The sequence below is a fragment of the Dipteris shenzhenensis genome, chromosome 8 (assembly GCF_047967505.1).
Source record: "Dipteris shenzhenensis isolate YYH24624 ecotype China chromosome 8, Dip_SZ_1.0, whole genome shotgun sequence".
In the NCBI taxonomy this organism is placed as follows: domain Eukaryota; kingdom Viridiplantae; phylum Streptophyta; class Polypodiopsida; order Gleicheniales; family Dipteridaceae; genus Dipteris; species Dipteris shenzhenensis.
In genome coordinates this window covers 14,446,114-14,468,578 of record NC_141603.1, presented here as the reverse complement: position 1 = coordinate 14,468,578, position 22,465 = coordinate 14,446,114, and the positions used below count along the sequence as shown (strand labels likewise).

Sequence of the window (22,465 nt, the reverse complement as noted above, 5' to 3'; positions counted from 1 at the left end):
GGTGCATCACAAAACATTCATAAGCATGACAGTGGGGGATGTGGCCACAACTTTACCATACCTAATGCCCGTCACTGCTGCTCACTAGGTGAGCATACCTGGGAGCTTTGCCTTCTAGACTTAACAGCTATATGAGAACAATGGCACCTCATAGGAGTGCTATAAATGCAAGGGCAGAACTTTGGAACGATGTCCTCGTGCTGTGTATAGTACGTGACAAATATTGCGGCTATGTAGTAGTGGCACTTGCAAAAGCAAATCCATGTGCACAGGATGAGGCTGAACTAAACTATGAGGGTGATCTTGGGACTATTAAGTACAGTCCATCAAGGTTGACTACTAGGAACATGCAGATATCACTAGCCTTTGAGCTAGAAATTCAAAAATATTTAAAAAGGCTCTTTGTCCAGCAAGTTGCAGACATAGGCCAGCAAGACGAGCCCCGAGATTCAGCTGCTATAATTGCAGTCCTAATGCAGTGTGATGTTGAGGGTTTTGGGCCACAAATTTTGGCATATTTATCATCAGGGCATTATGCTTATTTATGCTGCATGCAGTTGTTCCAGCTTGTCAACAAGGAAGGTCCATGGATGTCGGTGTCACAGGGAGTCCACCAATATGTTTGCCAGTTCCTTCATGGTCACTTGCAGAATGTAATGATAGATGGGAATCATGCTTTTGAAATGAATAGGTGCTGGATAGACAAACTTTCAAGCCTTGACGGGAATGAGTCGATTGTACTTTCAGATTTGAGCATCGTGGCTATGGAACGGCACTTTTTGATGCAATTATTTTCAAGGGATAATGCATTACATAGCCCTATGTGCATGCCACTATTTCAGCCCATTCCCAATGAGGATTTATGGAAAATTATTTGGCAGCTGACTGCAAATCCTGCAATGTTATCACTATTGGGAATTGTGCCTTGCATGGAGAGCTTAAGCAGAGGCAAGTCTGTAAAAGAACTAACTGAGCATGAAGGAGCCACTTGGAAAGGATCTACATGCAACCTGCTGTTGTTGTGTGGAAAAAGGCCTAGAAGCATGCAACCAGTAAATGGTACTTCTATTAGCTTGACTAGATGTTGGCTAGTTGTATTTGAGGACTATGGCAGAGACGACTTGCTCAATGGTGCTCAGATGCAGTCGATCTGGCATGCATACACAAGACTATGGGTCAGCACATGCACTTTCGGTTGCACATGGCTGATAGCCTTTGTTCTCTGTGCATGTTTGTGTTGTCTTCTTACTACCACACCAACATGGACAGCTAACCGTTTTCAGCTCGAAGCAAATGGAGGTCAAAAACGGGATCTAGCAGTTTGTTATTTCATCCAATGCCCCCTCCTTGGTCTGCCGAAATAGGTTCAAACAATGTGTTTGATTATTGTGTTGTCTGGGGGTTGGACTTTGGTGTCTCCAATGACAAGGAAAGTTTATGGGACCATGCCTACATGACTCCTAGCAGGCCTAATTCGTCTCTCTCAGATTATTTGGCTGTTCGCAGGCCAGATGCACCTAGAAGCCGTCTGAAAGACATGTATGCTACAAGCATCCAAATATTGGAGCCCTGTGTTGTCAGAATTCTAGATCCTTGGCATGTTGGGGTATTGAAGAAGCTTATGGAGCTGTTTGATTCCAAATACAGCAGCTATAATGAAGATGATTTTCAGTTCTTGACATTTGGAAAGGACAGCATAACTAGAGATGCAATGCAAAGACAGCTCATTGAAGCGCTCATGGAAACTACCGTTGAGGGTATATGGCAAAGCAATCAATGCTTTACATGTGGAGAAAAGTGGACAGCAAAGCACAATGTGGTGCGCAGAACAAAAAACATGGCGACAGCTGGGACTTATGTGATTATGAAGTTTCATGATGATGATCGTGGCAGGAGGGATTACCACCCACATGACCCCGGAGGTGCCAAAACACCCAAGGCACAGGCATATATGACATTTCCTTTTGACCTTGGTGGTATGCATGACGGCGTATGTCCTCTTTACAGCAGGGGGCCCATCACCTGCAATTTTGAGGACAAAATTATTTTTAAAAAAGGAGGGATGGTTGTAATGAAGGCCAAAAGTGGGTCAAGTTAGTGGGGGTTAGGATAACTAGTATTTGGGGTGTTTGCAAGATAGAGGGGTCTAAAAGGCTAAGGAGGTACTATATAAGTACCATCCTCCCATGTACAAGGACACTTTTGGATGTGACATCTACTCCCATCTCCTTCCTCCTACGTGCTCCCCTTTCCTTCTCCTTTCTCTTCCAATCTCTCTCTTCCACTCCCTCTTCCCCCTTTCCGCAATTCTCTCTCCTTCTCCCTCTTCCTCTCTCTCCCTCCTCCAATCTGCCCCTTGTCCCTTTCATTGCATAGTCCCTCCACATGTCCCACCTAAAATCCCCCTAAAGGGCCTCTAAATTAGCCCATTTCCCCTCTTCATTACATTTTGCAGCCTTTTCATCGGGCTGAAGGTAACCTCCTATAATGCCCTCCAATTTTCCATCTATTGACTTCTTAGGCTTGGAGTCCTTTCCACCAAACGACTATTGATATCTTTCTATTGGTTTTGAGTGTCCTTTTGCTATGTGCTCTTGCCCGTGGTTATTAAGGGCTGCTGTGGGGCCTTGACACTTATTTGGACCTGCTTGGGCTTTTTTGCATTCAGCATCATTTCTTGGTTCTAATGGAGGGTGAACATCTGCTCATAGGTAAGCGGGTTTAAATTTCTTACTGGAAATCAGATGTTGGAATCCTGACCTCTGATGAATTTAGACACTCCCATATATATATATGTGTGTGTGTGTGTGTACATCCGTCCATCTGTATGTATGTATGTATGTTTATCTATTTATATTTATATTTATCTATTTATATGAATATGATTTAAGTATGGCTTGAAGAGTTCAATACAAGGGGAACAAGGTGCCTCCTTGGCTTCACCTATACTAATGGTTTTACAAGTGTGGGATACATTGAATGATGACTCAAGGTTAGACCCCTTTTGAGGGTAATATGTTCTAAGATAGCCTAGTTGATAGTCATGAATATGGTTTTATTCCATGATGCATGTGGTGGCAGACACATCAAGGGGGTCTGAATTAGGATGTCGCATAGGTGTGCCACACATCTGGGTCTATGATGGGGAATAGGTGGTTTCCCCTCAGATAGGAGTCCCCAAGCAAAGGTGGGATCACATCCTCAAAAAGATCAATCACCTCCTCTTACATCGTGTTAAACGTTTGATCTCGCTCAAGTGTCCCAAAGTCTGCTCTCGTATGAGATGAGCTCTCATCTCTTGGCACTCATCATTAAACCATGATTCTCGTTCATCTTCCCAGCTGAGGAACGAGCTGAAGAGCTAGTCGTGGGGAAAGACCTTGTGGCAGTAGCTTGGACCACTCAGACCAAAGTGTAAGAGGCATATTCGAGGTCTACATCATCTCCAAGGGGAGTCGGTAGCTCATGGGACAAGTAGCTCATATACATTGCATCTAGGCCATGGTCAAAGTGTATCTGAATAACGGGTGGGAGCTAGTGGGTCCCGTCCTGCTAGTGCTCAAGCTATTCGCACGGTCATCATGATCATATCCTTTAATGTTTGCACTCTTGAATATGTTGGTGAATTGACAACGCTGGTAGCAGGCACAATGATAGATTGGGGATTGTTTCATGCACTGGCAACTTGGTGTGAAGAAGAGTTGAGTCTTTGGGTAGTTTTTGACTATAACAGTGGAGTGGTGATTCTTAATGCTTTTAACTTCTTTTGCTATGCAAATGATGAAGAGTACAATATCTTAAAGCTGTTATATACACTTCCAATTGGGACAAGGGTGATTCTTGAATGCATGGATACACAATGTTTTCATGGTACTGGTTGGTCACTTATTTTTGAAGATTTTGTTGAGGATCACATTGTGGAGGGTTTTCAACAAGTGGTTATGCATAATAAGTTGGTCTTGATATACTAAGGCTCTGTGGGATCTTGTTTAGGATATTATTTGGATCTTGGTGTTTTTTTTTTGTGTTTCATCATGATAAAGACTCCAGTGTTTCGAGGGACCCAAGGGGAAGACTTGGAGTCTTATCTTCAGGATTTGTTCGAGGATGCCAACTTTCTAGATGGTCCATGAAGGATTGGGCGGAGATTTTGCCTGAATTTGTTGAAGGTGTAGCCTTGAGTTATGAGCTGCAAGGAAATCTATTAAGATCCAAAAAATAGCCACCCATGAGCTCCTTTTCTCTCTTCTAATAATGAGTGCCCTGAACCGTCGCTATATAGCGACGCTTTGTCCTGTTCCGTCGCTATATAGCGATGATTTGCCCTGTTTCGTTGCTATATAGCGATGCTTTTTAGATACCAGTATCGCTATATAGTGATTGACCAGCGTCGCTATATAGCGACGCTGGGAGCTTAAACCCGAAACCTCGCGCGACACTTTCTTTAGCATCTCTATTGCGAGAAAAGCAAAAATCTCAACGACCTCGCTTTCCTCCTCTCTATTCTCCACTCCTCACCCCTACCTAGCCCCTCTCCTAACACTTGTGCTCCCTCTCCACCCTTCTCCCTCTCTGCTTATGTGAAAAGAAGTTTTTCAAGAAGGTGAGTCTCTTCAAGCAATGTAGGTTCATTTTTTGTGAGATTTCGTTTTGTGAGTGTTGAAGCATGTTTCTCCTTGTATTGCTAAGGCTATGTGCTAGTTTTCACGCTTGATTTTCAGAGGTTAAGGACAAAAACGAGATTTGGTGAAATAAAGAAGACTCACCTCTTCTTTTTTTGGTATTTCTCTTCCTCCTCTTTCTTCTTGTTAGTAGGCTTATGCTTTCTCCTTGTTTGTAGGCTTATGCTTGTCTCCTTAATCCAATGCCTTTGAGAAGTTGCTTCTCTAAACACCTCCTTCCTCTAACTAGTTATTTGAAAAATGGTATGTTTCCTCTCTTTTGTAGGGCCAGTCCACAAAACACCCGCCTAGTCTTGACAATAACCCACGCAGCTAGGGCACAACTCACATGAGGGCAGGGAGCTCTGCCTCGACTAGAGCAGTAATGCTTTCAGGCACATTTCTAGGACCCCCTGACAAAGGGATGGCTATTTGACACACTAGTGCGAGCGACAGCCATGTATGCAGCACCCTTCTAGGAAAGTAATCTATCAATGATGACTGAGTGGTAGCGCTCGAGAGGTTATAGGTGATTATGGGAGCCATGATGATTTGGAGCAATCCCTCAGTCCCCCACCAGATTATATAAGCAGAGCTCGCCATGACACCGCTCCAAGTTACTACCATCTTGTAGACGGTCACTTATCTTCATAGGGTATGGGCCTTACTTGGAGGGAGACTACCGAGGTTGGCACTTGAGTCATCTATGCGACTAGCTGAGATCAGGTCGGCATGGCCTGATACGCATGTGTAGCAGGGTATTCAAATGGACCGTCTCGACCCCCTTTTAGTACAGCTTAGATGCCCTTGATCCCTTGCTCCCATGGGATGAGATAATCGTATTATACGGTTGGACCTACTCTAACTCTATACGTTACAGATTTAAAGAGGGATCACGAGTTCCCTACCAAGATCCGGTTCTACCGTGATCACTTCTTGAGAGTATCGGACTATAGAGTGATTATCAGAGCCCAGTATCTAGAGGACAAGCCAATGTCACTTATTGAGGGGAGCGAGTGGAGATTGTACAGTTGTAAACTTATCGAGGGGTAATCTTTGCAGGCCTAGTATTCATGATGACCCATGCAGCTAGGGCCCGACTTACACGAGGGCAGGGAGCTCTGGCTCGACTAGAGCGGTAATGCTTTCAAGCACTTTTCTAGGACCCCCTGACGAAGGGATAGCTATTTGACACACTAGTGCGAGGGACAACCATGTATACAGCACCTGCACCCTTTTGGGAAAGTCATCTATCAACGACAACGCAGAGGCAACGCTTCGAGAGGTTGCAGGTGATTATGGGATCTAGGATGATTGGGAGCAAGCCCTCCCACCAGATCATACATGTAGAGCTTGCCATGACACCGCTCCAAGTTAATGCCATCTTCTAGACGGTCACTATCTTCACAGGGTCTGGGCCTTACTTAGAGGGAGACTATCGAGGTTGGCACTTGAGTCACCTATACGACTAGCTAAGATCAGGTTAGCAAGACCTAATACGCATATCCAGATGGTTTCGTAGCTAGGGTATTTAGATTGACCGTCTCCCTCCCTTTCAGTGTAGCTTAGATGCCCCGGATCCCTTGCTCCCATGGGATGAGATCAATCGTATTATATGGTTGGACCTACTCCAACTCTATATGTTACAGACATAGGGAGGGATCAAGAGTTCCCCACCAAGATCTGGTTCTACCGTGATCACTTCTTGAGAGTACCGGACTATAGTGTGATTATCAAACCCCAAGTATCTAAAGGACAGACCAGTGTCACATGCCTTGAGAATCGCCATTGGATCACTTCTTGAGAGTACCGGACTATAGAGTGATTATCAAACCCCAGTATCTAAAGGACAGGCGAGTGTCACATGCCCTGAGGATCGCCATTGGACAGATGTGGGTCTCGTCCCATCAACTGAGGAGAGCAGCGGATTTGCAAACTATGCACATTGGAGGAGGTGGAGACAGAGGAGCATTTCATGTGTACTTGCCCAGCGTACTATGAGATCCAAGGTTGATAGCATTGCCTATTTCAGGAGGGGCATGGTTGTGGGCCTCTCTCCCAGCTCATTCATGATCCAGGACTAGGTTTTGGTTGGCCTCTATTTTGATGGAGATGCAAAGACAGAGAGAGACCCTGTAGTGTTTGATCAGACAACAGCAAGAGGAGACCTTACCACATGAGATTGAGACGGATCGAGCACAGCGACGTGTCATAGATTTCTACGCATTTGAGTCTATCTCCGGACATGGCAGAGTAGAGGATGAGTATAGATGATATGAGGCTGTGTGGGTCAGTGACGACGACGAGAAGGAGAGATGTAGCCAAAGATGCAGGGACTGACCACCCACGATGCAGAGATAGACCATGGCACGCATGATGGCGCTTCAGCACATTACAGCTCTACTCTTGACACGGCCCACCGGATGCAGAGATCACAAAGACCACGCCCCTGGCCACAACAAGAGAGCCACCATGGCACCTGGTTTTATGCATGAGATTGGGTTTGTTTTTGAGCTTTGAGCTTAGTTTAGTATAGTACTCAGCATAGGCCTTAGCGAGCCCTCTGCTTAAGCTCATAGTGGCTTGTATGAGTTACTCTGTGATTGTACTTTGTCTCATAGGCCCGCGAGGCCTCTCAAAGAAAGTAATACATCTCTCTCTCTCTCTCTCCTTGAACACCTTCCTGCTATCAGCTTTGCGGGGCAGCCCATTGAATATGTCAACACCTTTAAATATTTAGGCATCGACATACCAGCTGACCACAGATGGTGGCAATGTGCACAAAGAAGATTGGATACAAGTTAGGGAAAATACTATCAATTTGAAAATGATTGCAGGCACATTGACACCTGGAACTGGAAGATCTGGAATATGTTGTTTGATGCATATGTGGTCCAAACTGTGCTCTACGGAGTAGAAGTATGGGGAGGCAGCATCTCTCCATCTACATGGAATGAGACCGAAAAAATGCAGAAAGCATTCCTACAACATCTAGGAGTCAAGGCTACTACCCCGTACTCTGTGCTCCTTTTGGAAACAGGCAGGATGCCAATTGAGTTTCGTGCATTGATCAGAGTGATGCAATATCTAGTGGACGTGCAACAAATGCTAACAGACAGATTACCACACAGAGCATGGACAGCAAGTATGAAACTTCAAAAGAACCATCAAAGCGAGATCATATGTACAGGATGGGGGACAGACATAAGGAAATGGTTCAGCAGATGGAAAGTGGAACCATACTTAACTATGCCACCTGAAAAGGTCAAACTACAGGAATTCCAGTTGTCTTTACTATGCACCCTACAGGCTCAATGGCTGACAGTAGAAAGGAAGACCAAGTTAGAATATTATCAAGATCAAATAAATCCTCTATGCTGGTCATCATTCATGAAATCAGATGCCTCTGCTCAGCCATACATCAGCACTCCCATCCCTCTTCTCGATCGTGGGAATATTGCCAGATTCCGAACACGGTCACATACCTTGGCCATACAGAAAGGAGCTTGGCTGAATTTGCCACGACATGCCAGAGTTTGCAGATTTTGTGATTCACAGGCAGTCGAGACAGAAGCACATGTAGCCCTACAGTGCCCCAGATATGCACATATCAGGGATGATTACCAGCAGATACTGGTAGACACCACACAGCTCTCACTAGTTCTCTCCACTGCCTCTCCGGCAGCGTTGGGGTCTTTTGTCACTCGTCTTTTTTCGTACCGTCAAAGAACTTGAAAACTCTTGACCCCTCCACATCGGAGGAGATTTTTTGTACCGAGGATTAGGTCCCATGGGTCATTTTTGGCCCCCCGAGGACGATAATAAATTCTACTTCTACTTCTACTTCTCTCCCTCTATTGCATTCAAGTTCTAGCTTCAACATTAAGTTTTTCTTGCTGAGCTGAGTTTCCAGCCAGTATTTGAAATCGTTTTTGAAGTGCTAAGTGCTCAGATTTGCTGCGATTTGAATATTGAAGCTGTATTTTAGTTCGATGAAGGTTTCACTTACCAGCAAATTGACATTGTGTGCAAATTTGGAATACAAGTATTATAGCTTTTTTCAAGACTGTTATTGTTGGTCTACAAGTCTTTTATGAGTTAGGAAACACTATTTCCTGCTGTGCGGTGTTGAGCCTCTCTATGTCTGTCAAAATGTGTTTGCAGGTGGTGAAAAGTATAGCATCACCAAGCTTGGAGGTTAAGAAGCTTGTTTACATCTACCTTGTCCATTATGCTGAAAAGTATGCTGCCCTCACAACTCTTATTACTGGTATGCATTTAATATTCAGAAGATGAACTGCATGTTTGTCTTCTGATTGATGCCTAGGACAAATTGAATTTTAAAATCTTTCTAAAAGCAGATGGCAGGTTATACTGCAGTACTGATAATAATATAAGTGTTTTAACATGCACACTTGTTTTTGTGGGGGAGTTGTACAGACGCTCCTCTGTGGATATTTATCATTTCTTCTGTTCTTCCGGGGGGGTTGAAATCCATTCGTATTTTAGTACAAGAAACTGTAAAACTGTCGCCCCAAAAAAGAGGGGACAAGTAATCACAACATCATGTACACATTTTTTGGGGATAAAAGAATCTTTCATTAAGAAGAATGCACATTCATAGCTCTCCCAAAGTGAAACAGCTACTACTCATAAACTAGAAGAAGGTGGGAAAAAAGGAACAGTCATAGCTGCTTCAGTGAAGAGCAGCTAGTACTCCAAAACTAAAAGCAGTGGAAGAACAATTCTAGCTGGGCCGGAGGAAGATCTCCCATGGGAATGGGCATCCTGAAGGGAAGAGTAGAAAGATATAGCGAGCCACACACACACACACACACACACACACAAATTTTTTGGGTAAAAGAAACATTTCATTTAGAAGAATGTACATTCATAGCTGTCCCAATGTGGAAAAACTACTACTCACAACTAGAAATAATAATAAAAGACTTCCAACTGGGCCTGAGGAAGGTCTCCAAGGGAATAAACTTCCTGAAGAGACCAAAGCAAAGAAGATCGAAAATAGGGAAGGTCTCCAAGCTCTTCACAGACACGCGCGCACGCACGTACACACGCACACACATTGTTCTTTCATTTGCTATTCAAATAAATTAATCTGGAACTTGTTGCTCAATAAAAAACTGGCAGCCTCACTTTCTTTGGATTGATAAAGAAAATTCTCTTAGAGTTTTTTAAAGCAAATTATAAAAGAAACCTCTTTGAGGCCAGGTTGTTCAAGAAAGATAAATGTGTTTGTTGAATTTTTGAGCAGAAACTGAAGTCATTTTTCAGCTCTAGTTTTTGCTAAGAGGAAGATATTCCCTGTAGGCGGCCTGATGAAGCGTTATTGTCAATCAACACGTTCCAGAAAGACTTGCTAGATCTGAATCCACTAGTTCGTGCATGGGCCTTGCGTGCCATGTCAGGCATCCGTGTTCATGCGGTGGCACAACTGATGCTCATGGCTGTCCAAAAATGTGTGAAAGACCCATCTCCATATGTACGACGATGTGCAGCAAATGCTATTCCAAAACTTTATGCTTTGGATAAAGAGCAGTATCATGGTGCACTAGAAGAGGTGAGTTGTAAATAAAAATCATTCTGTTTACAGCATGGGAGTATGAGACATTATATTTGATGGGAATGACACAGTTCTTTTGTTTTTGTCTTGCAGCTGGTTGGTGCATTGCTAGATGACAAGTCAGCAGGAGTTGTTGGAGCAGCAGCTGCTGCATTTGTTGTAGTCTGTCCTGAGAACTTTGGTTTAATAGCATTAAAGTTTCAGAAGCTGTGTGAATCCCTTCCAGATGTTGAGGATTGGGGGCAGGTGTTTTTAGTTGACATTCTTCTTCGTTATGTTGTTGCACAATATGGGTTGCAAGGGCCTTCCAAAGTCAGTCAAGAGAAAATTTTGTTGACCAGTACAATTCCAGAACACAAACACCCAAGTTTTCATTCAAAAAAAGCTGTCACGATACGTGTAAGGGAAAAGGATAACATTTTACCAGCATCAAAGGGACATCATAGTCATTTCTCAACCACAGGGTTCAAGGCAAGGGGTGAAGGCTATAGGTCAGATGTGACTGAAGCTGAAATCCAAGATTCTGTGGTGGCAGATAATGTACGGTTATTTTTGCAATGTACATCACCCCTGCTGTGGAGCCATAACAGTGCAGTGGTGTTAGCAGCTGCTGGAGCTCAATGGCTTTTGGCACCTGAGGGGGGGATTCATAAGATATTAAAACCGTTATTATTCCTATTGCGGTCTTCATATGACTCCCAGTATGTGGTGAGGCCCGAAGCTTTTGTGAGAAAATAGCTATCTTATGCAGCCTCTCACTTTTCATATGTTGGCATCGAGGATTTTGTACTCTGCTTGCCCATAAGTTCAAGTGTCTGCTCCAGTAAAAATGCAAGAACTGGTTACATCTTCATCATATGCAATAAGATGGTGTTTCCCATAGAAATTTTTTGGCTTGTTGAGATAGTAAGGACTTTAGTTAATACCATTTTTCCTTAGTGGCAGCCTTTGTCACGGCTGACTCAGCTGTTTACTTTTGAAGCTGAGGTAGCAATTTTAGCATGTTGGCTACTGTATCAAAAGTAATGTGATGTTGAGGAATAAGCACGACCTGCACCTACCCATCCATTTCTACGAATGACTTGAATAGAGATACCACAGTGTGTCAGCATGGTGGACTCTCATGATTCCACTCAGAGTATGTCCTTCATGTATTGGGTTTCCTTGCACTCTCAGAGGATCCTGAACACTATATTTGGAAGTACTATTTCTATTATGCATATAATGTAGTGTGTAGATTATCCTAATCGAGTCATGTTGTCTTTAGGTATAATGGAGGTAGACTTAGTGAACAGGTCTGTCTTTGGATGCATCTCTCTATTGTGTACAATGTGTTGGGAATGGGGACTGAGACGAGAACCCCAAAACATGGAGAAGAGAAGCTAATCCTAATAAGGGCTCTAGGGGGAAAGACCTCCTAAACGGAGGGAAAAGTGTCCCAAGGATGTATTCACACCATACTACTCATAATCTAACAAATCCCCCCCTGTAGTGATATAGTGTGAACATGTACAGAGAAAGGAATCAATCACCAAAAGGAAGCAAGTCTAAAGCTTTGCAGAAAGCTTCAAACTTTTCTCTGGGTACTGCATTGGTGAAAAAATCAGCAACATTGTCCTATGTAGAGTAGTAGGTCAGTGTGATCTGTTAGAGGTCAACATCTCCTGATGTCACCTAGAGAGAGAGGGCCTTTCTTGTGGGTGTGCCTGCCCAGTGAGTGAGATGAGTGAGGGCCTGTGTTGTGGGTGCGCCCCCCCCGTGAGGGTAGTCTAGGCTATGCTGGTCACCATGTGTTTGCTGTAGGGCTGCAGGCAGTGGCAGCCTGGTCAGTGTTGAGCGGCAGGAGGAGAGGCTCCCCCTTAGGGCTGTCCTTGAGGCAGTCGGCTATGGAGGCGCCTAGGGAGTTGGCCCTGAGCAGCCCCTGGTAGGGCTGTTACCAGGCCCTTTTATAGGGCAGAGGTGGGTCGGCCCACCCCCTCTTGAGTCGGACATGTAGGCCTGTTGGGTCGGCCACCATGCAGGCTGGTTGGCCAGCCTACTCTAGCCGACTAGGCAGGTGGGGGCTGCCTATATATAGGCCCCCCATTTCTCTTGTTTGGCATCATCTGGTAGAGCAGCACTTCACTGCAGACCAGCGCCTTGTGGAGCAGCATAGCCTGCCTTGTTGAGCAGTTCTAGGGCAGGAGAGTGGAGCAGTCCTTCCTCTCTTTGTGCCTCCATTTCTCGTGGTTGCTAAGCTGTCCGGTTGAGCTCTCGAGCAGAGCCTGTTTGCTGAGAGGTTTCCCCCTAGTTGTAGCAGGGTTTTCTCTAGAGATCACTTGCATTTCTCTTGTGCCTTTCTCTCCTTTCCCTTTTTCTTAGTGTGGTGTGTGTGAGGCATGCTCTCTCTCTCTCTCTCTCTCCCCCCCGTTCATTTCCGCTATACTTCTCACATGGTATCTGAGCCACGGTTGGCTTGAGACCTGAGGAGTGGAGGAGTGTTGGTTATGATCTTCAATACATCTTGAGCCGTCATGCGTCAGGAGCAATTCACATTTGATGGGCCACCTGTTGAGATAGTTTCATCATACACTTATCTTGGGGTTGTCTTCATTGGACCCATCTTCACTATGAGGCCTGCGATGCAAGCATGCTTGAGCAGAGGATATGCTTCATTGGCCAGACTAGAGAGGCAGTGCTTTCACTCGCACTTTCAGGATCCATGGACCAAGGGGTTGCTTTTTGACTCCTTAGTCCGTCGAGCGGGGATGTACACTGCAGCCCATGTTGGGGGCCAGACTTGTCGGATATAGAGTGGGATCGTGTGGAGCGGCTACAGGTTCTCATGCTATCGCGGATGATTCGTGGTAAGCCATCCGTTCCTTACCAGATCATTCACGCTGAGTTTGGGTCACTCCCGTTACAGCTAGATGCTGCATTTCAGGTCATCACATATCTGTACCGAGTCAGGGAGTATGGGGATTACACCTCTGGGGGTAGCAAGCTACCATGGCTAGCTCTGTCCTCTTCTATGGCACTTGCAGTAGGAGGGGACCAGAGGTGCTGGCATGCAGGCACAGAGAGATGGTTTGAGTGACTTGGGCTCCACATGGATAGACTACTTCCCTTCTAGTAGTACATGGATGCTTCGTTTTCTCCCCTCTTATCATACGAGGTCAACTAGGTTATCCACGAGGATTTATTACAGCTACACACATTTCGGACCTAGTTGGGATCGAGTGAACTTCCAGTGAAGCTTAGCTTCTACAGAGATTACTTCTTACATGTCACAGCGGAGGGTTTCATTGACCCACCAAGATACACGCAGATTTACCTACCTCACTCACTGAGGATCTCTCTTGGGCAGTTCCGGGTCTCTTCACATAGACTTCGTACTGAGAGGGGCAGAGCAGAGCGACTACCCAGGGAGAGGCGCATATGCACATTGTGTGACATGCAGGAGGTTGAGACAGAGGAGCACTTCTTCAGGTGTCCTGTTTACTATGAGATTGGAGGGCGTTTCTACTGCCTCTTCAGAGATAGCTATGGGATTTTAGCCCGATTCCTCTCCTACCCAAGACCAGCGATGTTTGGCAGGTTTCATTCATGAGGTACTCAGACACCGTGAGAGGATACTTCGATCATCCACTTGATGTTTTGCTGATGATGGTGATGATGATGATGACAATGATGATGAGATTGATATATAGTCGACCACTGACATGACTATGTTGTACTTAGGACTTAGTACTACCATTCTGCATTTTTGCATTTTGCGTTGGTGTGGATGCTCGTTTAGTAGCTCCACTACCACAGCTTGTTGTACTAGGTTTTTCACAGTCTCATAGGCCCATCGGTCTTATGAAGACTTTAATAAACTTTCTTTCTTTCTTTCTTTCTTCTTTCTCTAGCCCTTTCCTTTCTTCTACCTTCTGGCACTGTCTATCCCATCCACCTTCTCTTTCTGTTCAGCTCTTGCCCCGACATGGTGACCTTGTCCAAGATGGTAGAGAACAAGACTAGAATTCCAGTGTTGCCCACGTTCTTGGTTGATTGGCAGTTGGACGGGCTCAATTATAGTGTCTGGCGGGTGGTGATGGAGTGTGTGTTACAATCATACGATCTAGCAGATTTCATCCTCATAGGTGTTGCCCGACCAGATCCCCTTGCGAAGGACCTTGGCATCCTGGAGCAAGAGGAGACCAAGACATTGTCTGAGCTCTGGGATTGTGTCAATGCAAGGATAAGATCATTTATATTTCTTAATTGTACTCCTAAGGTGATTAATCACGTAAAGCACATGATAGTGGCCAAGAGTATATGGGAGCATTTGGCATCCATGTATAATCGAACCTCTCCTTGGAAGTCGAGATGTGGCTGTTGGATCCCAAGAAGTCTTCATTGATGCAGGACCACATCAACAAGTTACAGGAGCTTTAGCAAGAGATCCTCTAGGTAGGGAAGCAGATATCATCCGAGGAGATGGCCATATCTTTACTATCCCAATTATCCTCTCAGTATGGGGCCTTCTATTCGTCCTTGATCACGAGTGGTAGGAAGAATGAGTTGACCTTGGAGGAATTGGTCCCCATGGTGCTTGACTAGGAGGAGCGCTTTGTTGATCGTACCTATGAGAGTCAACCTGAGGCTTTGGCAGCTGAGCAGAAAGGTAGAAAGCAGTTGATAGTTGAGGAACGCGAAGCTTTCAAGGCATCCCGTACGTGTAACTGATGTGGCCGAAAAATAAGTCCCCAAATGAGGAGAGCATGGGGGAGAGAGATGTAGGGTAAGACCTTCCAGATGGGCATCTGCCCAGAGAAAAGAGAGAGGGGGATGCCTCATGGGCAGCACCTCACAACAAACATGGCAGGGTTATCCCAGGGCAAAGGTGCACTGATGGCGAGGCTTTGGCGAGGTGTGTGGCCAGGGTTATGACCTGCAACAGGACCAGGAGATGGTGCATCAGATGGGGCAGGCTGGGGCCAGAAAAAAGGGCTGCAAAGGGGAAGTCCCTTGCCCTTATATAGGGCTGAGGGCTGGCTGGTCGGCCAGCATAGAGAGTCCCCACAGTCCCAAGTGGGTCGGTTGAAGGACCTGCAGCAGTCAACAATTATGGCCCTGCTGAATCGGTACAGATAGGGGGCTACCAGCCCCTATAGAAGGGCCCCCTTAGGGCCTCATTATTCATCCAATAGGCATCCTTTTCAAGGAGCAGATTTGGAGCAGAGGAGCAGTAGACTTGCGGCCTACATCCAGGAGGACCAAGGGTGTCTGTGTACTGCAGACAAAGCTTAAAAAAGGGCTGCACACCTAGGCTGACACTCAGGGCAGCAAGGTGCGGGAGATCAGACACGGAGACGAAGGTCTACATATGTTCATCAAGGAGCACGCGGACTTAGGGATCTAGGAGTGTCCCGAAGGTAGGAAGATAGCATTTTTTGGTGAGGGGAAAGGATCACGGTTTAGTGGGACTTTGGCCCTTTGTTGTGTCCATTGGACGGAAATATTTTGTTGGTCCTATATCTATCTTGAGCATTGTCTATGTGCTGATCTGCACATATATGTTAAGCACATTAAGTAAGGAAGTTTGTGATTCGACCCACACCCCCACTGTGTGAGCTCCTGGGCTATTCTATCAGTCTTCCGCTATGCGTACCCTTTGTTTCGTTGATTTCTAACATGGTATCAAAGCCCAAGTAGTAGGCTCACAAGTGTGGGAGCTTTAGGCTTGAGCCTTGTTTTTGACAAGCGCAACCAATCTCAACCTTCAGTTGTGTTTTTGCCACCTCTTTGTCTTGATGGGTGGTCTCATGCTTTTTGTGCTCACAACTTGAGTGAGGCTAGATTATTGAGAAGTTGCTCATTCTTGTTTTTTGGAGCAAGCATGAAATTAGGCTCTTCCGATTCCTCATATATCCCTAGGTCAAGAGGACCCCTAAAGTGCCTCAAGCGGCCTTCAGATCCTTTCTTAAGGAAGGATTGCTTCACCTTGGTTCTTCAGGTTTATTGGATGTTGGCCTCCATGGGATTCTGGTTATCTTTCTCTTGTGGCATGTCTCTTACCAATACTGGGTAGTTACGTGGTCCCACATTGAAAGTTTTTATTAATTCTTTGTAATCTTGTGTCTAGACTTCACAAGCCTTCAAGGCATCTAATTGGCTTTTTTGTGCAGCTGAAACTCTTCTTGTATTGTATTTTTTCTGCATTCTAGATGTTTATTTTCCCAATACATATCCTAAGGCATTCTTTCATTGGTGTGGTATGACTCTTGTGTGTATGTAGGCAGTTTCTTCAAAAGCAACTTCCATTGCTTTCAGCATGCTCCGCCATCCTGCAGTCCTGCAATAACAGATTAATGCTTCAAGATTTTATGAAAGAACTGGAAAGAGTACCTTGTGGAATTTGGTTTTATGGGTGTATTTTCATCTCCCTTCCAGGTGTCTTGGATTCAGAGTATGTTTACAAGGTTAGGGGGCAAGAAGAGAGGGTACCCAAATGGGCATTAATGAGGGTTGTCTTGTATAGAACATCGCACTGTAACACTTTTATTTCATAGGGTTAAGGAGTAACATTTTTATTTCACAGGGTTAAGTTCAAGTTTTTAAGTCAATTTATGTGGGTGTCTTTTCAGTTCGTACACCCATTGTTGCGAGAAGCCTTGTCTATTGGACATGTCCAATCGGCATGTACCGTTTGGAATGCTGTGTCATCGTTCCACAGCTTCTGTTGTTCAGTCTGACAACTGCTGACATCTGGCAGCTTATCATCGTTTGAAGGAATCCCGTTAGCTTGTGTCTACATGAAGACATCCCCTGCAGTCGACTCAATGAAGCACCTCCTTGAGTTGGTCCTACAAATGACCTGAACCATGACCTCTGTTTGAGCTTCTGCTTGCATAGTCATGTGCATGATTCTGATTCTTAGCACCTGTGGATTCAAGGCTAGTGAGATGAGATAGTAGGAACTTGGAAGGACCCACTGTCTGTGCCAACTCAAGCATCATAGGGTTCTTAAATGAGGAACAATGGATATAGATTAGGGTGGAAACGCATGATCTTAGCATAGAGACTTAGTATACCTTTACCCTGGAAAATACTGATTTTGGTCTTTTTAAAGCATTTCGATGAATCCATGCCCATATATAGACTTGTTCAGAAGATGTTTGTTAATTATATGAGTCAATATACAATCTATAGATCGAAAATTGGAAGTATTTTTTTGAAAATTTATTGGTCTCCTTATGGCCATATACGACATGTTTTTGTTAAAGATTTGAATAATTATACATGACCTGTAGATGGGAGTCCCTGTGGCCACATTCTTGAGGTGCTTTTAGTGATTTTCTTTGCAGGTAATGGCAAACCTAGCAACATTTGTCAAAGAAAAACCTTATTTGTTTGAAGATTTTTACGAGGATTTTTTCATACGGTCATCCGACACACAACAGATCCGGGCAATGAAACTTGACATTTTAGCTTCAATTGCTACAGAATCCTCTATCAATGCAATATTACAAGAGCTACAGGTATGCTTTTGAGTGTAGATTATTGAAATTGTATCATGGGATCTGGTTTCTTCAAAATTATAGAGGTCAATGTATTCTGTAGCATTTGTGGTGATCTAGATCATGCTGTAACCACACAAGAAATTATGTAGGTGAATTAAGCAGAATTTAAAGTGTCTAAATTCCAAATGCTGTGAGAGTCCTTGTAGTAACGAAGGCATATGTTCAACTACCTTGGGGGTTATATTGAATAAATCTATAAGCTACTATACTCATTATAATTCTTTTGAAAATATGTGGAAGTGCATGAGGTGACAAGACATGGCGCCCTGGTATTTGTACAATAGTTGATAGCTGATTCAATGGCCCATACACGTTTTTGGTGTGTCCTGCTGGAATTTTTTCATGGTTTTGAGATACCCTTGAAAGGTAAATATTGGATGCCTTAGGTGCATGAGTGTGAGGATGGCAAAGGGACTGAGCACCTTCATCATGCCCTAGGTACTCTAGAGCGCTATGGGCAAGTGCTCAGCACTCAGCCTACTAAGGTTAGGCTTGCATTTAAAAAGGAAATGTCGGTCTTGTATATAAAGATTCAACAACTTCCAAATGACTCTTTTACATTTAGTCTTAACAAAATGATGCATGTCCATGGGACTGATCCTCCAATCCCAAAAACGGTTCAAGGTCCAAACGCCAAGGCTAGACTTTCCTCCCAAAAGGGTTGAATTTATACCATGGCCTAACCTTTCCGATTTTCTGAGTTCCATGAAGCATAGCATGTGCCTAATTCCACATCCCAACCTCTCTTCAGACCAAACACTATCATCATCAATCACCTTGGAGCTGTCTAGAGATCTGTCGGGATGTCTCCCGTGGTGGTGGGGGGCATGGTCTCCTCCATCTCTGGATCCGATGGGCTATGTCAAGGGTGATGCCTCGCCTCGGTCGATCTCCCCTAAGGAGAGCTGAAATAGGTCGAACCTCGATTGTGTGTGCTTTGGTCGCATGTCGTGCAGTGTATGGTCTCTGTGCCCCTCGTCTAGCAGTGTTGTGTCGGCTCCCTCCACTGATCCATAGATCTCTCATATCGGCTAGTTGCTCCTCCTCTATCCCAGAGTGCCCTGGGGCTGAGTCAAATGCATAGAAATCTGTGACCTGTCTCTGCGCTCGGTCTACCTCGGTACCTTGTGGTGTGGTGTGAGGAAATAATGCTCAAATGAAGACATGAAGAAGGCTTTCATTCATTCATCAAGTGTATTAAGACAAGTGAAGTACAAGCCTTATATAGGCTACTCACTTACACACTAGCACCTAGTTTATATGGGATAAGTCCCATGATGACACGTGGCACTCACACAAGGCTCACACACATAGACTAGTACTAGATCACCTAGTACTACACACCAACACACCCTTTGACTATGATATCTCCAACACCTCCCTTTAGAGCAAAGAGTGTTAGACCCAACATGCAAAGAGTAGACCGATCCCCCCTCCACCGCAATACTGCAAAGAGCAAGTCCAACTATCCAACACCTCCCATGTGATAGTGACTTCTTAGTCAGCGTGCGACCAGCAAGGGCAAACCATCACTCGTCATCCCCCTTTACTTTGAACTAGGTGGTCAATACCATCAACCAAAGTAAAACACAATACATTTATTTTTGGGGGACAACCCAAGGCAGAGTTACCTCTTATTGACTCCAAATACATTCAATTTAGAGGGACAACTCAAGGCTGAGGGCCTAGAAAGCCCAACCCTAGTCAAATGGATCCTCGTCGTCAAGAGAGAGACCATGAACAAGAGTTTTGACTCTCAAAGAGTTGAACTACAAAGCTTAGGCCCATAAATTGAAAACAACATTACAAAGTCAAATACAAAACCTTTTTTCTCAAAAAACAGCTCACAAGTTAGAACTTGTTAGCTGCAAAATATGAAACTTGAAAGCGATGGTGTCCCCAAACATCAATGTCAAGGCTAGGAACTACTAACTAGCTACTAAATAGCTAGTAGCTAGTAGCTAGCATTTAAAAGCTAGAGCAGACTCCAGCATGCAACCCTAGGGCTTGGAGAGCTGCAAACGTCACGACCTTGGAGGTAGAGCTGTTGCTTTCGATGGAGGAGGTATGGATGCCGTCGTGTGGGTATAGGCATCAAAACGGGCATGAAAAAGGAGGCGAAATCTTCATAGTTTAAGACTCAGGGTCTTTTTCAAACGTTTGAAAATTTTCAAACTTGTGCATGCAAAGCAAAGCTTGATTGAAGTTTCCAAACGTCTTTTTTTCAAATGTTTCCAAATGTTTGGTAAATCAATCAAATGCGTTTGATAGTAACTATGCTTCCTTATTGCGACGATCCTTCTCAATGAGGAGGGCCACCATACCATCAAACGTGGTAGTGGCAAGATGAAGGATCTCAAGACTGTGCTCAAAGCGAGAAATGCCATGCATACTCTTCATAAGGACGGCTATCTTATCTTCATCATCAGGGACACTCTTCAAACTTGAGAGTTGTTGAGCAAGAGGTTGAAACCGGGCTAGATGATCACTCAACTTATCACTCTCTTCCATTTTCAGATCATAAAATTTGAGCTTCAAAAAGACTTTAGAGTTGGTGATTTTATTACCAAAGGTGGTCTCGCGGCGACTCCAAATCTGCTTAGCTGTTGACTTGAAATCCATTTGATAGATGAGAGAGTCAGCTAAGCAAAGACCAATGAGGGCAATGGCCTTAGCATTTTGCTGCTTCCAAATCTTTTGGTGTTGTTGATCAAGTAACTCAGCCTGGTCATCCTCGAGCTGCCTTGCACAATGGTGACCAGCCTTTGCACTTCAGGGTGCCGTAGTGAGCCGCTTTGCAGATTTCGGACCTGCTACAGCACTTCAGGCAATTCTCTCGACCACAAGGGCTCCTTTCATGGTTCAGTTCTACATTTCAAACCATATTCTTGCTGTGTTTTGATTAGGGTTGGTAGTTGGAGCATCGCCAGCCACCTATCTTTGCCCTTCTTGCATACGTGGAGTACTATTGTGTCTTGAAGACCTAGAACAGCTGACTCAGTTGCTGGTTATCCATTTCAGGCTGCTGTCCACTCTCACAAAGCTATTTTCAATCATGACCTCTTTGTCTTCAAGTTCTATCCTCGTGGAGAAGTTTAAGGGGGAAGGTTTTCCCACATGGCTGACCAAAATGCAGCTTCTCCTTATGCGTGAAGGAGTTTGGGATGTTCCTAACAACAGCTCTGAAATGTGTAGCAGGATAAAATCGGCTGTAGTAGATGTGCTGGAAGCCAAGAGACTGCTCGAAAATGCCCTCAAATGACTCGAAATGCTGTAGGGAGTGCTGTCAGGTGGCCAATTGCACAGCAGAAGTAATAAAAGCCTGTCCTTGGCGTGGAAAACCTACGAAAATGCTCTGTTGAAGGCGGCTGTGCAGCAGCAACTCAAAAACCCTGATTTCGGCGATGGAGAGCTCCAAAACGTCCTTGGGGAGCCACACATGCAGGCGCCTCTTGCAAGAAGTGCCGACTAGCAAGCAAAGAGGGAGCCAAAGGCCTAGCTACAGCTCCAAGAGGGCTTGAATGAAGGCAGCTGGCTGCAAGGACAGAAAACAGAGGTGGAGTAGCTATGGAGGAGGTAAAACAGGGTGAAATGGAGCAGGGCTGAGGCGGCTGCAGGCTGCAGGAAGAAGGGCTGAAGCAAAATTAGGGTTAGGGTAAGGGTGACGAATTAGGGTTAGGGCAAGGGTGATGTGGCAACTATGAAAGGTGGCTCTAATACCATGTTAGAAACATGGAAGACACCAAAATAATATATTTCCGTCCAAAGCTATGGACACAATACAAAAGAGAGAGATCCAGAGTCCCACCAATGGTGTGGTCCTGTGATCTTACCACAAGGTACTCTTCCTATCTGCTGACAATCTCTAGACTCGAGCCGGCGTGCTCCACCTCGAGCGTAAGTAGACTTTCCGTCCAAAGATCTTCTCCACCTTGCTGTCTGGAAACTAGCCTAGGTAGGCTGCCACTCAAGCTCAGTCTGCAGCTCCTTCAGGGTTACCTTCACCTCCTGTGGGCCCAAGGCTAGCCTTCTTGCTGCTCCTGTCTACTGTCAGAGGGGCTGCTCCAGATGATGATTAATGAGGGCCTGGAGGCCCTCCTTTTATAGGCCCCCAAGGGGCTGTCATAAAAGCGACCAGCCAGCCTCATCCTGGCCGACCAGACTGGCCGACCAGTCTGCTTGCTGGCCGACTTGGTTGGCTGGTCCAACCAGCCCTATATAAGGGCCTTTGCCAGGCCCTTTTGCGCTGCTGGCTTTGTCCCTGTCTGCGCCTATTGCAGGCCCATGTGCTGCTGCTCCAGGTCTCCCATGCAGGCGCCTATTGGCCCTGTTCATGCTGTCACCTGTATGCCTCTGCCAGCCCCATGCGCTGCTCTTTGCAGGCACCTTTTGCTGCGCTACATGCGGCCTCTGTCCTGCCACTTGTGCGCCTCTTTTAGGGGCCTGTTCCAGCCCGTACACACACGCTTTGCTGTGCCTCTTCCAGGCTGTTGTAACTTGCGCTGCCCACATGGCAGCCCATGTGCTGCCCATGTGGCAGCCCCTTTTGCCCTTTCCCTATGAGGTGCTGCCCATGTGGCAGCCCCTTCTCCACCATGGCCCACATGACAGCCAAGATGCTGTCCATGTGGCAGGCCATTCCACCTATGGTCCCCCCCCCCCCCCCCCCCCCTGCC

General features: G+C 45.3%; 1 protein-coding gene across 4 annotated transcripts in view; it reads left to right on the top strand.

The window, feature by feature from the left end:
- Nucleotides 1-22,465, top strand: part of PAT2 (protein affected trafficking 2) — a 63,456-nt gene that overhangs the window by 5,376 nt on the left and 35,615 nt on the right. For 3 of the 4 annotated variants that reach the window (XM_087377829.1, XM_087377830.1, XM_087377832.1), the window contains exons 2-5: nt 8,826-8,902; nt 9,990-10,239; nt 10,336-10,950; nt 17,574-17,747. In XM_087377829.1, coding sequence (XP_087233955.1) covers nt 8,826-8,902; nt 9,990-10,239; nt 10,336-10,950; nt 17,574-17,747 — 1,116 coding nt within the window. Of the gene's footprint in view, nt 1-8,825; nt 8,932-9,989; nt 10,240-10,335; nt 10,951-17,573; nt 17,748-22,465 lie in introns of all 4 variants that reach the window. The other variant, XM_087377831.1, reaches the window with a different exon arrangement.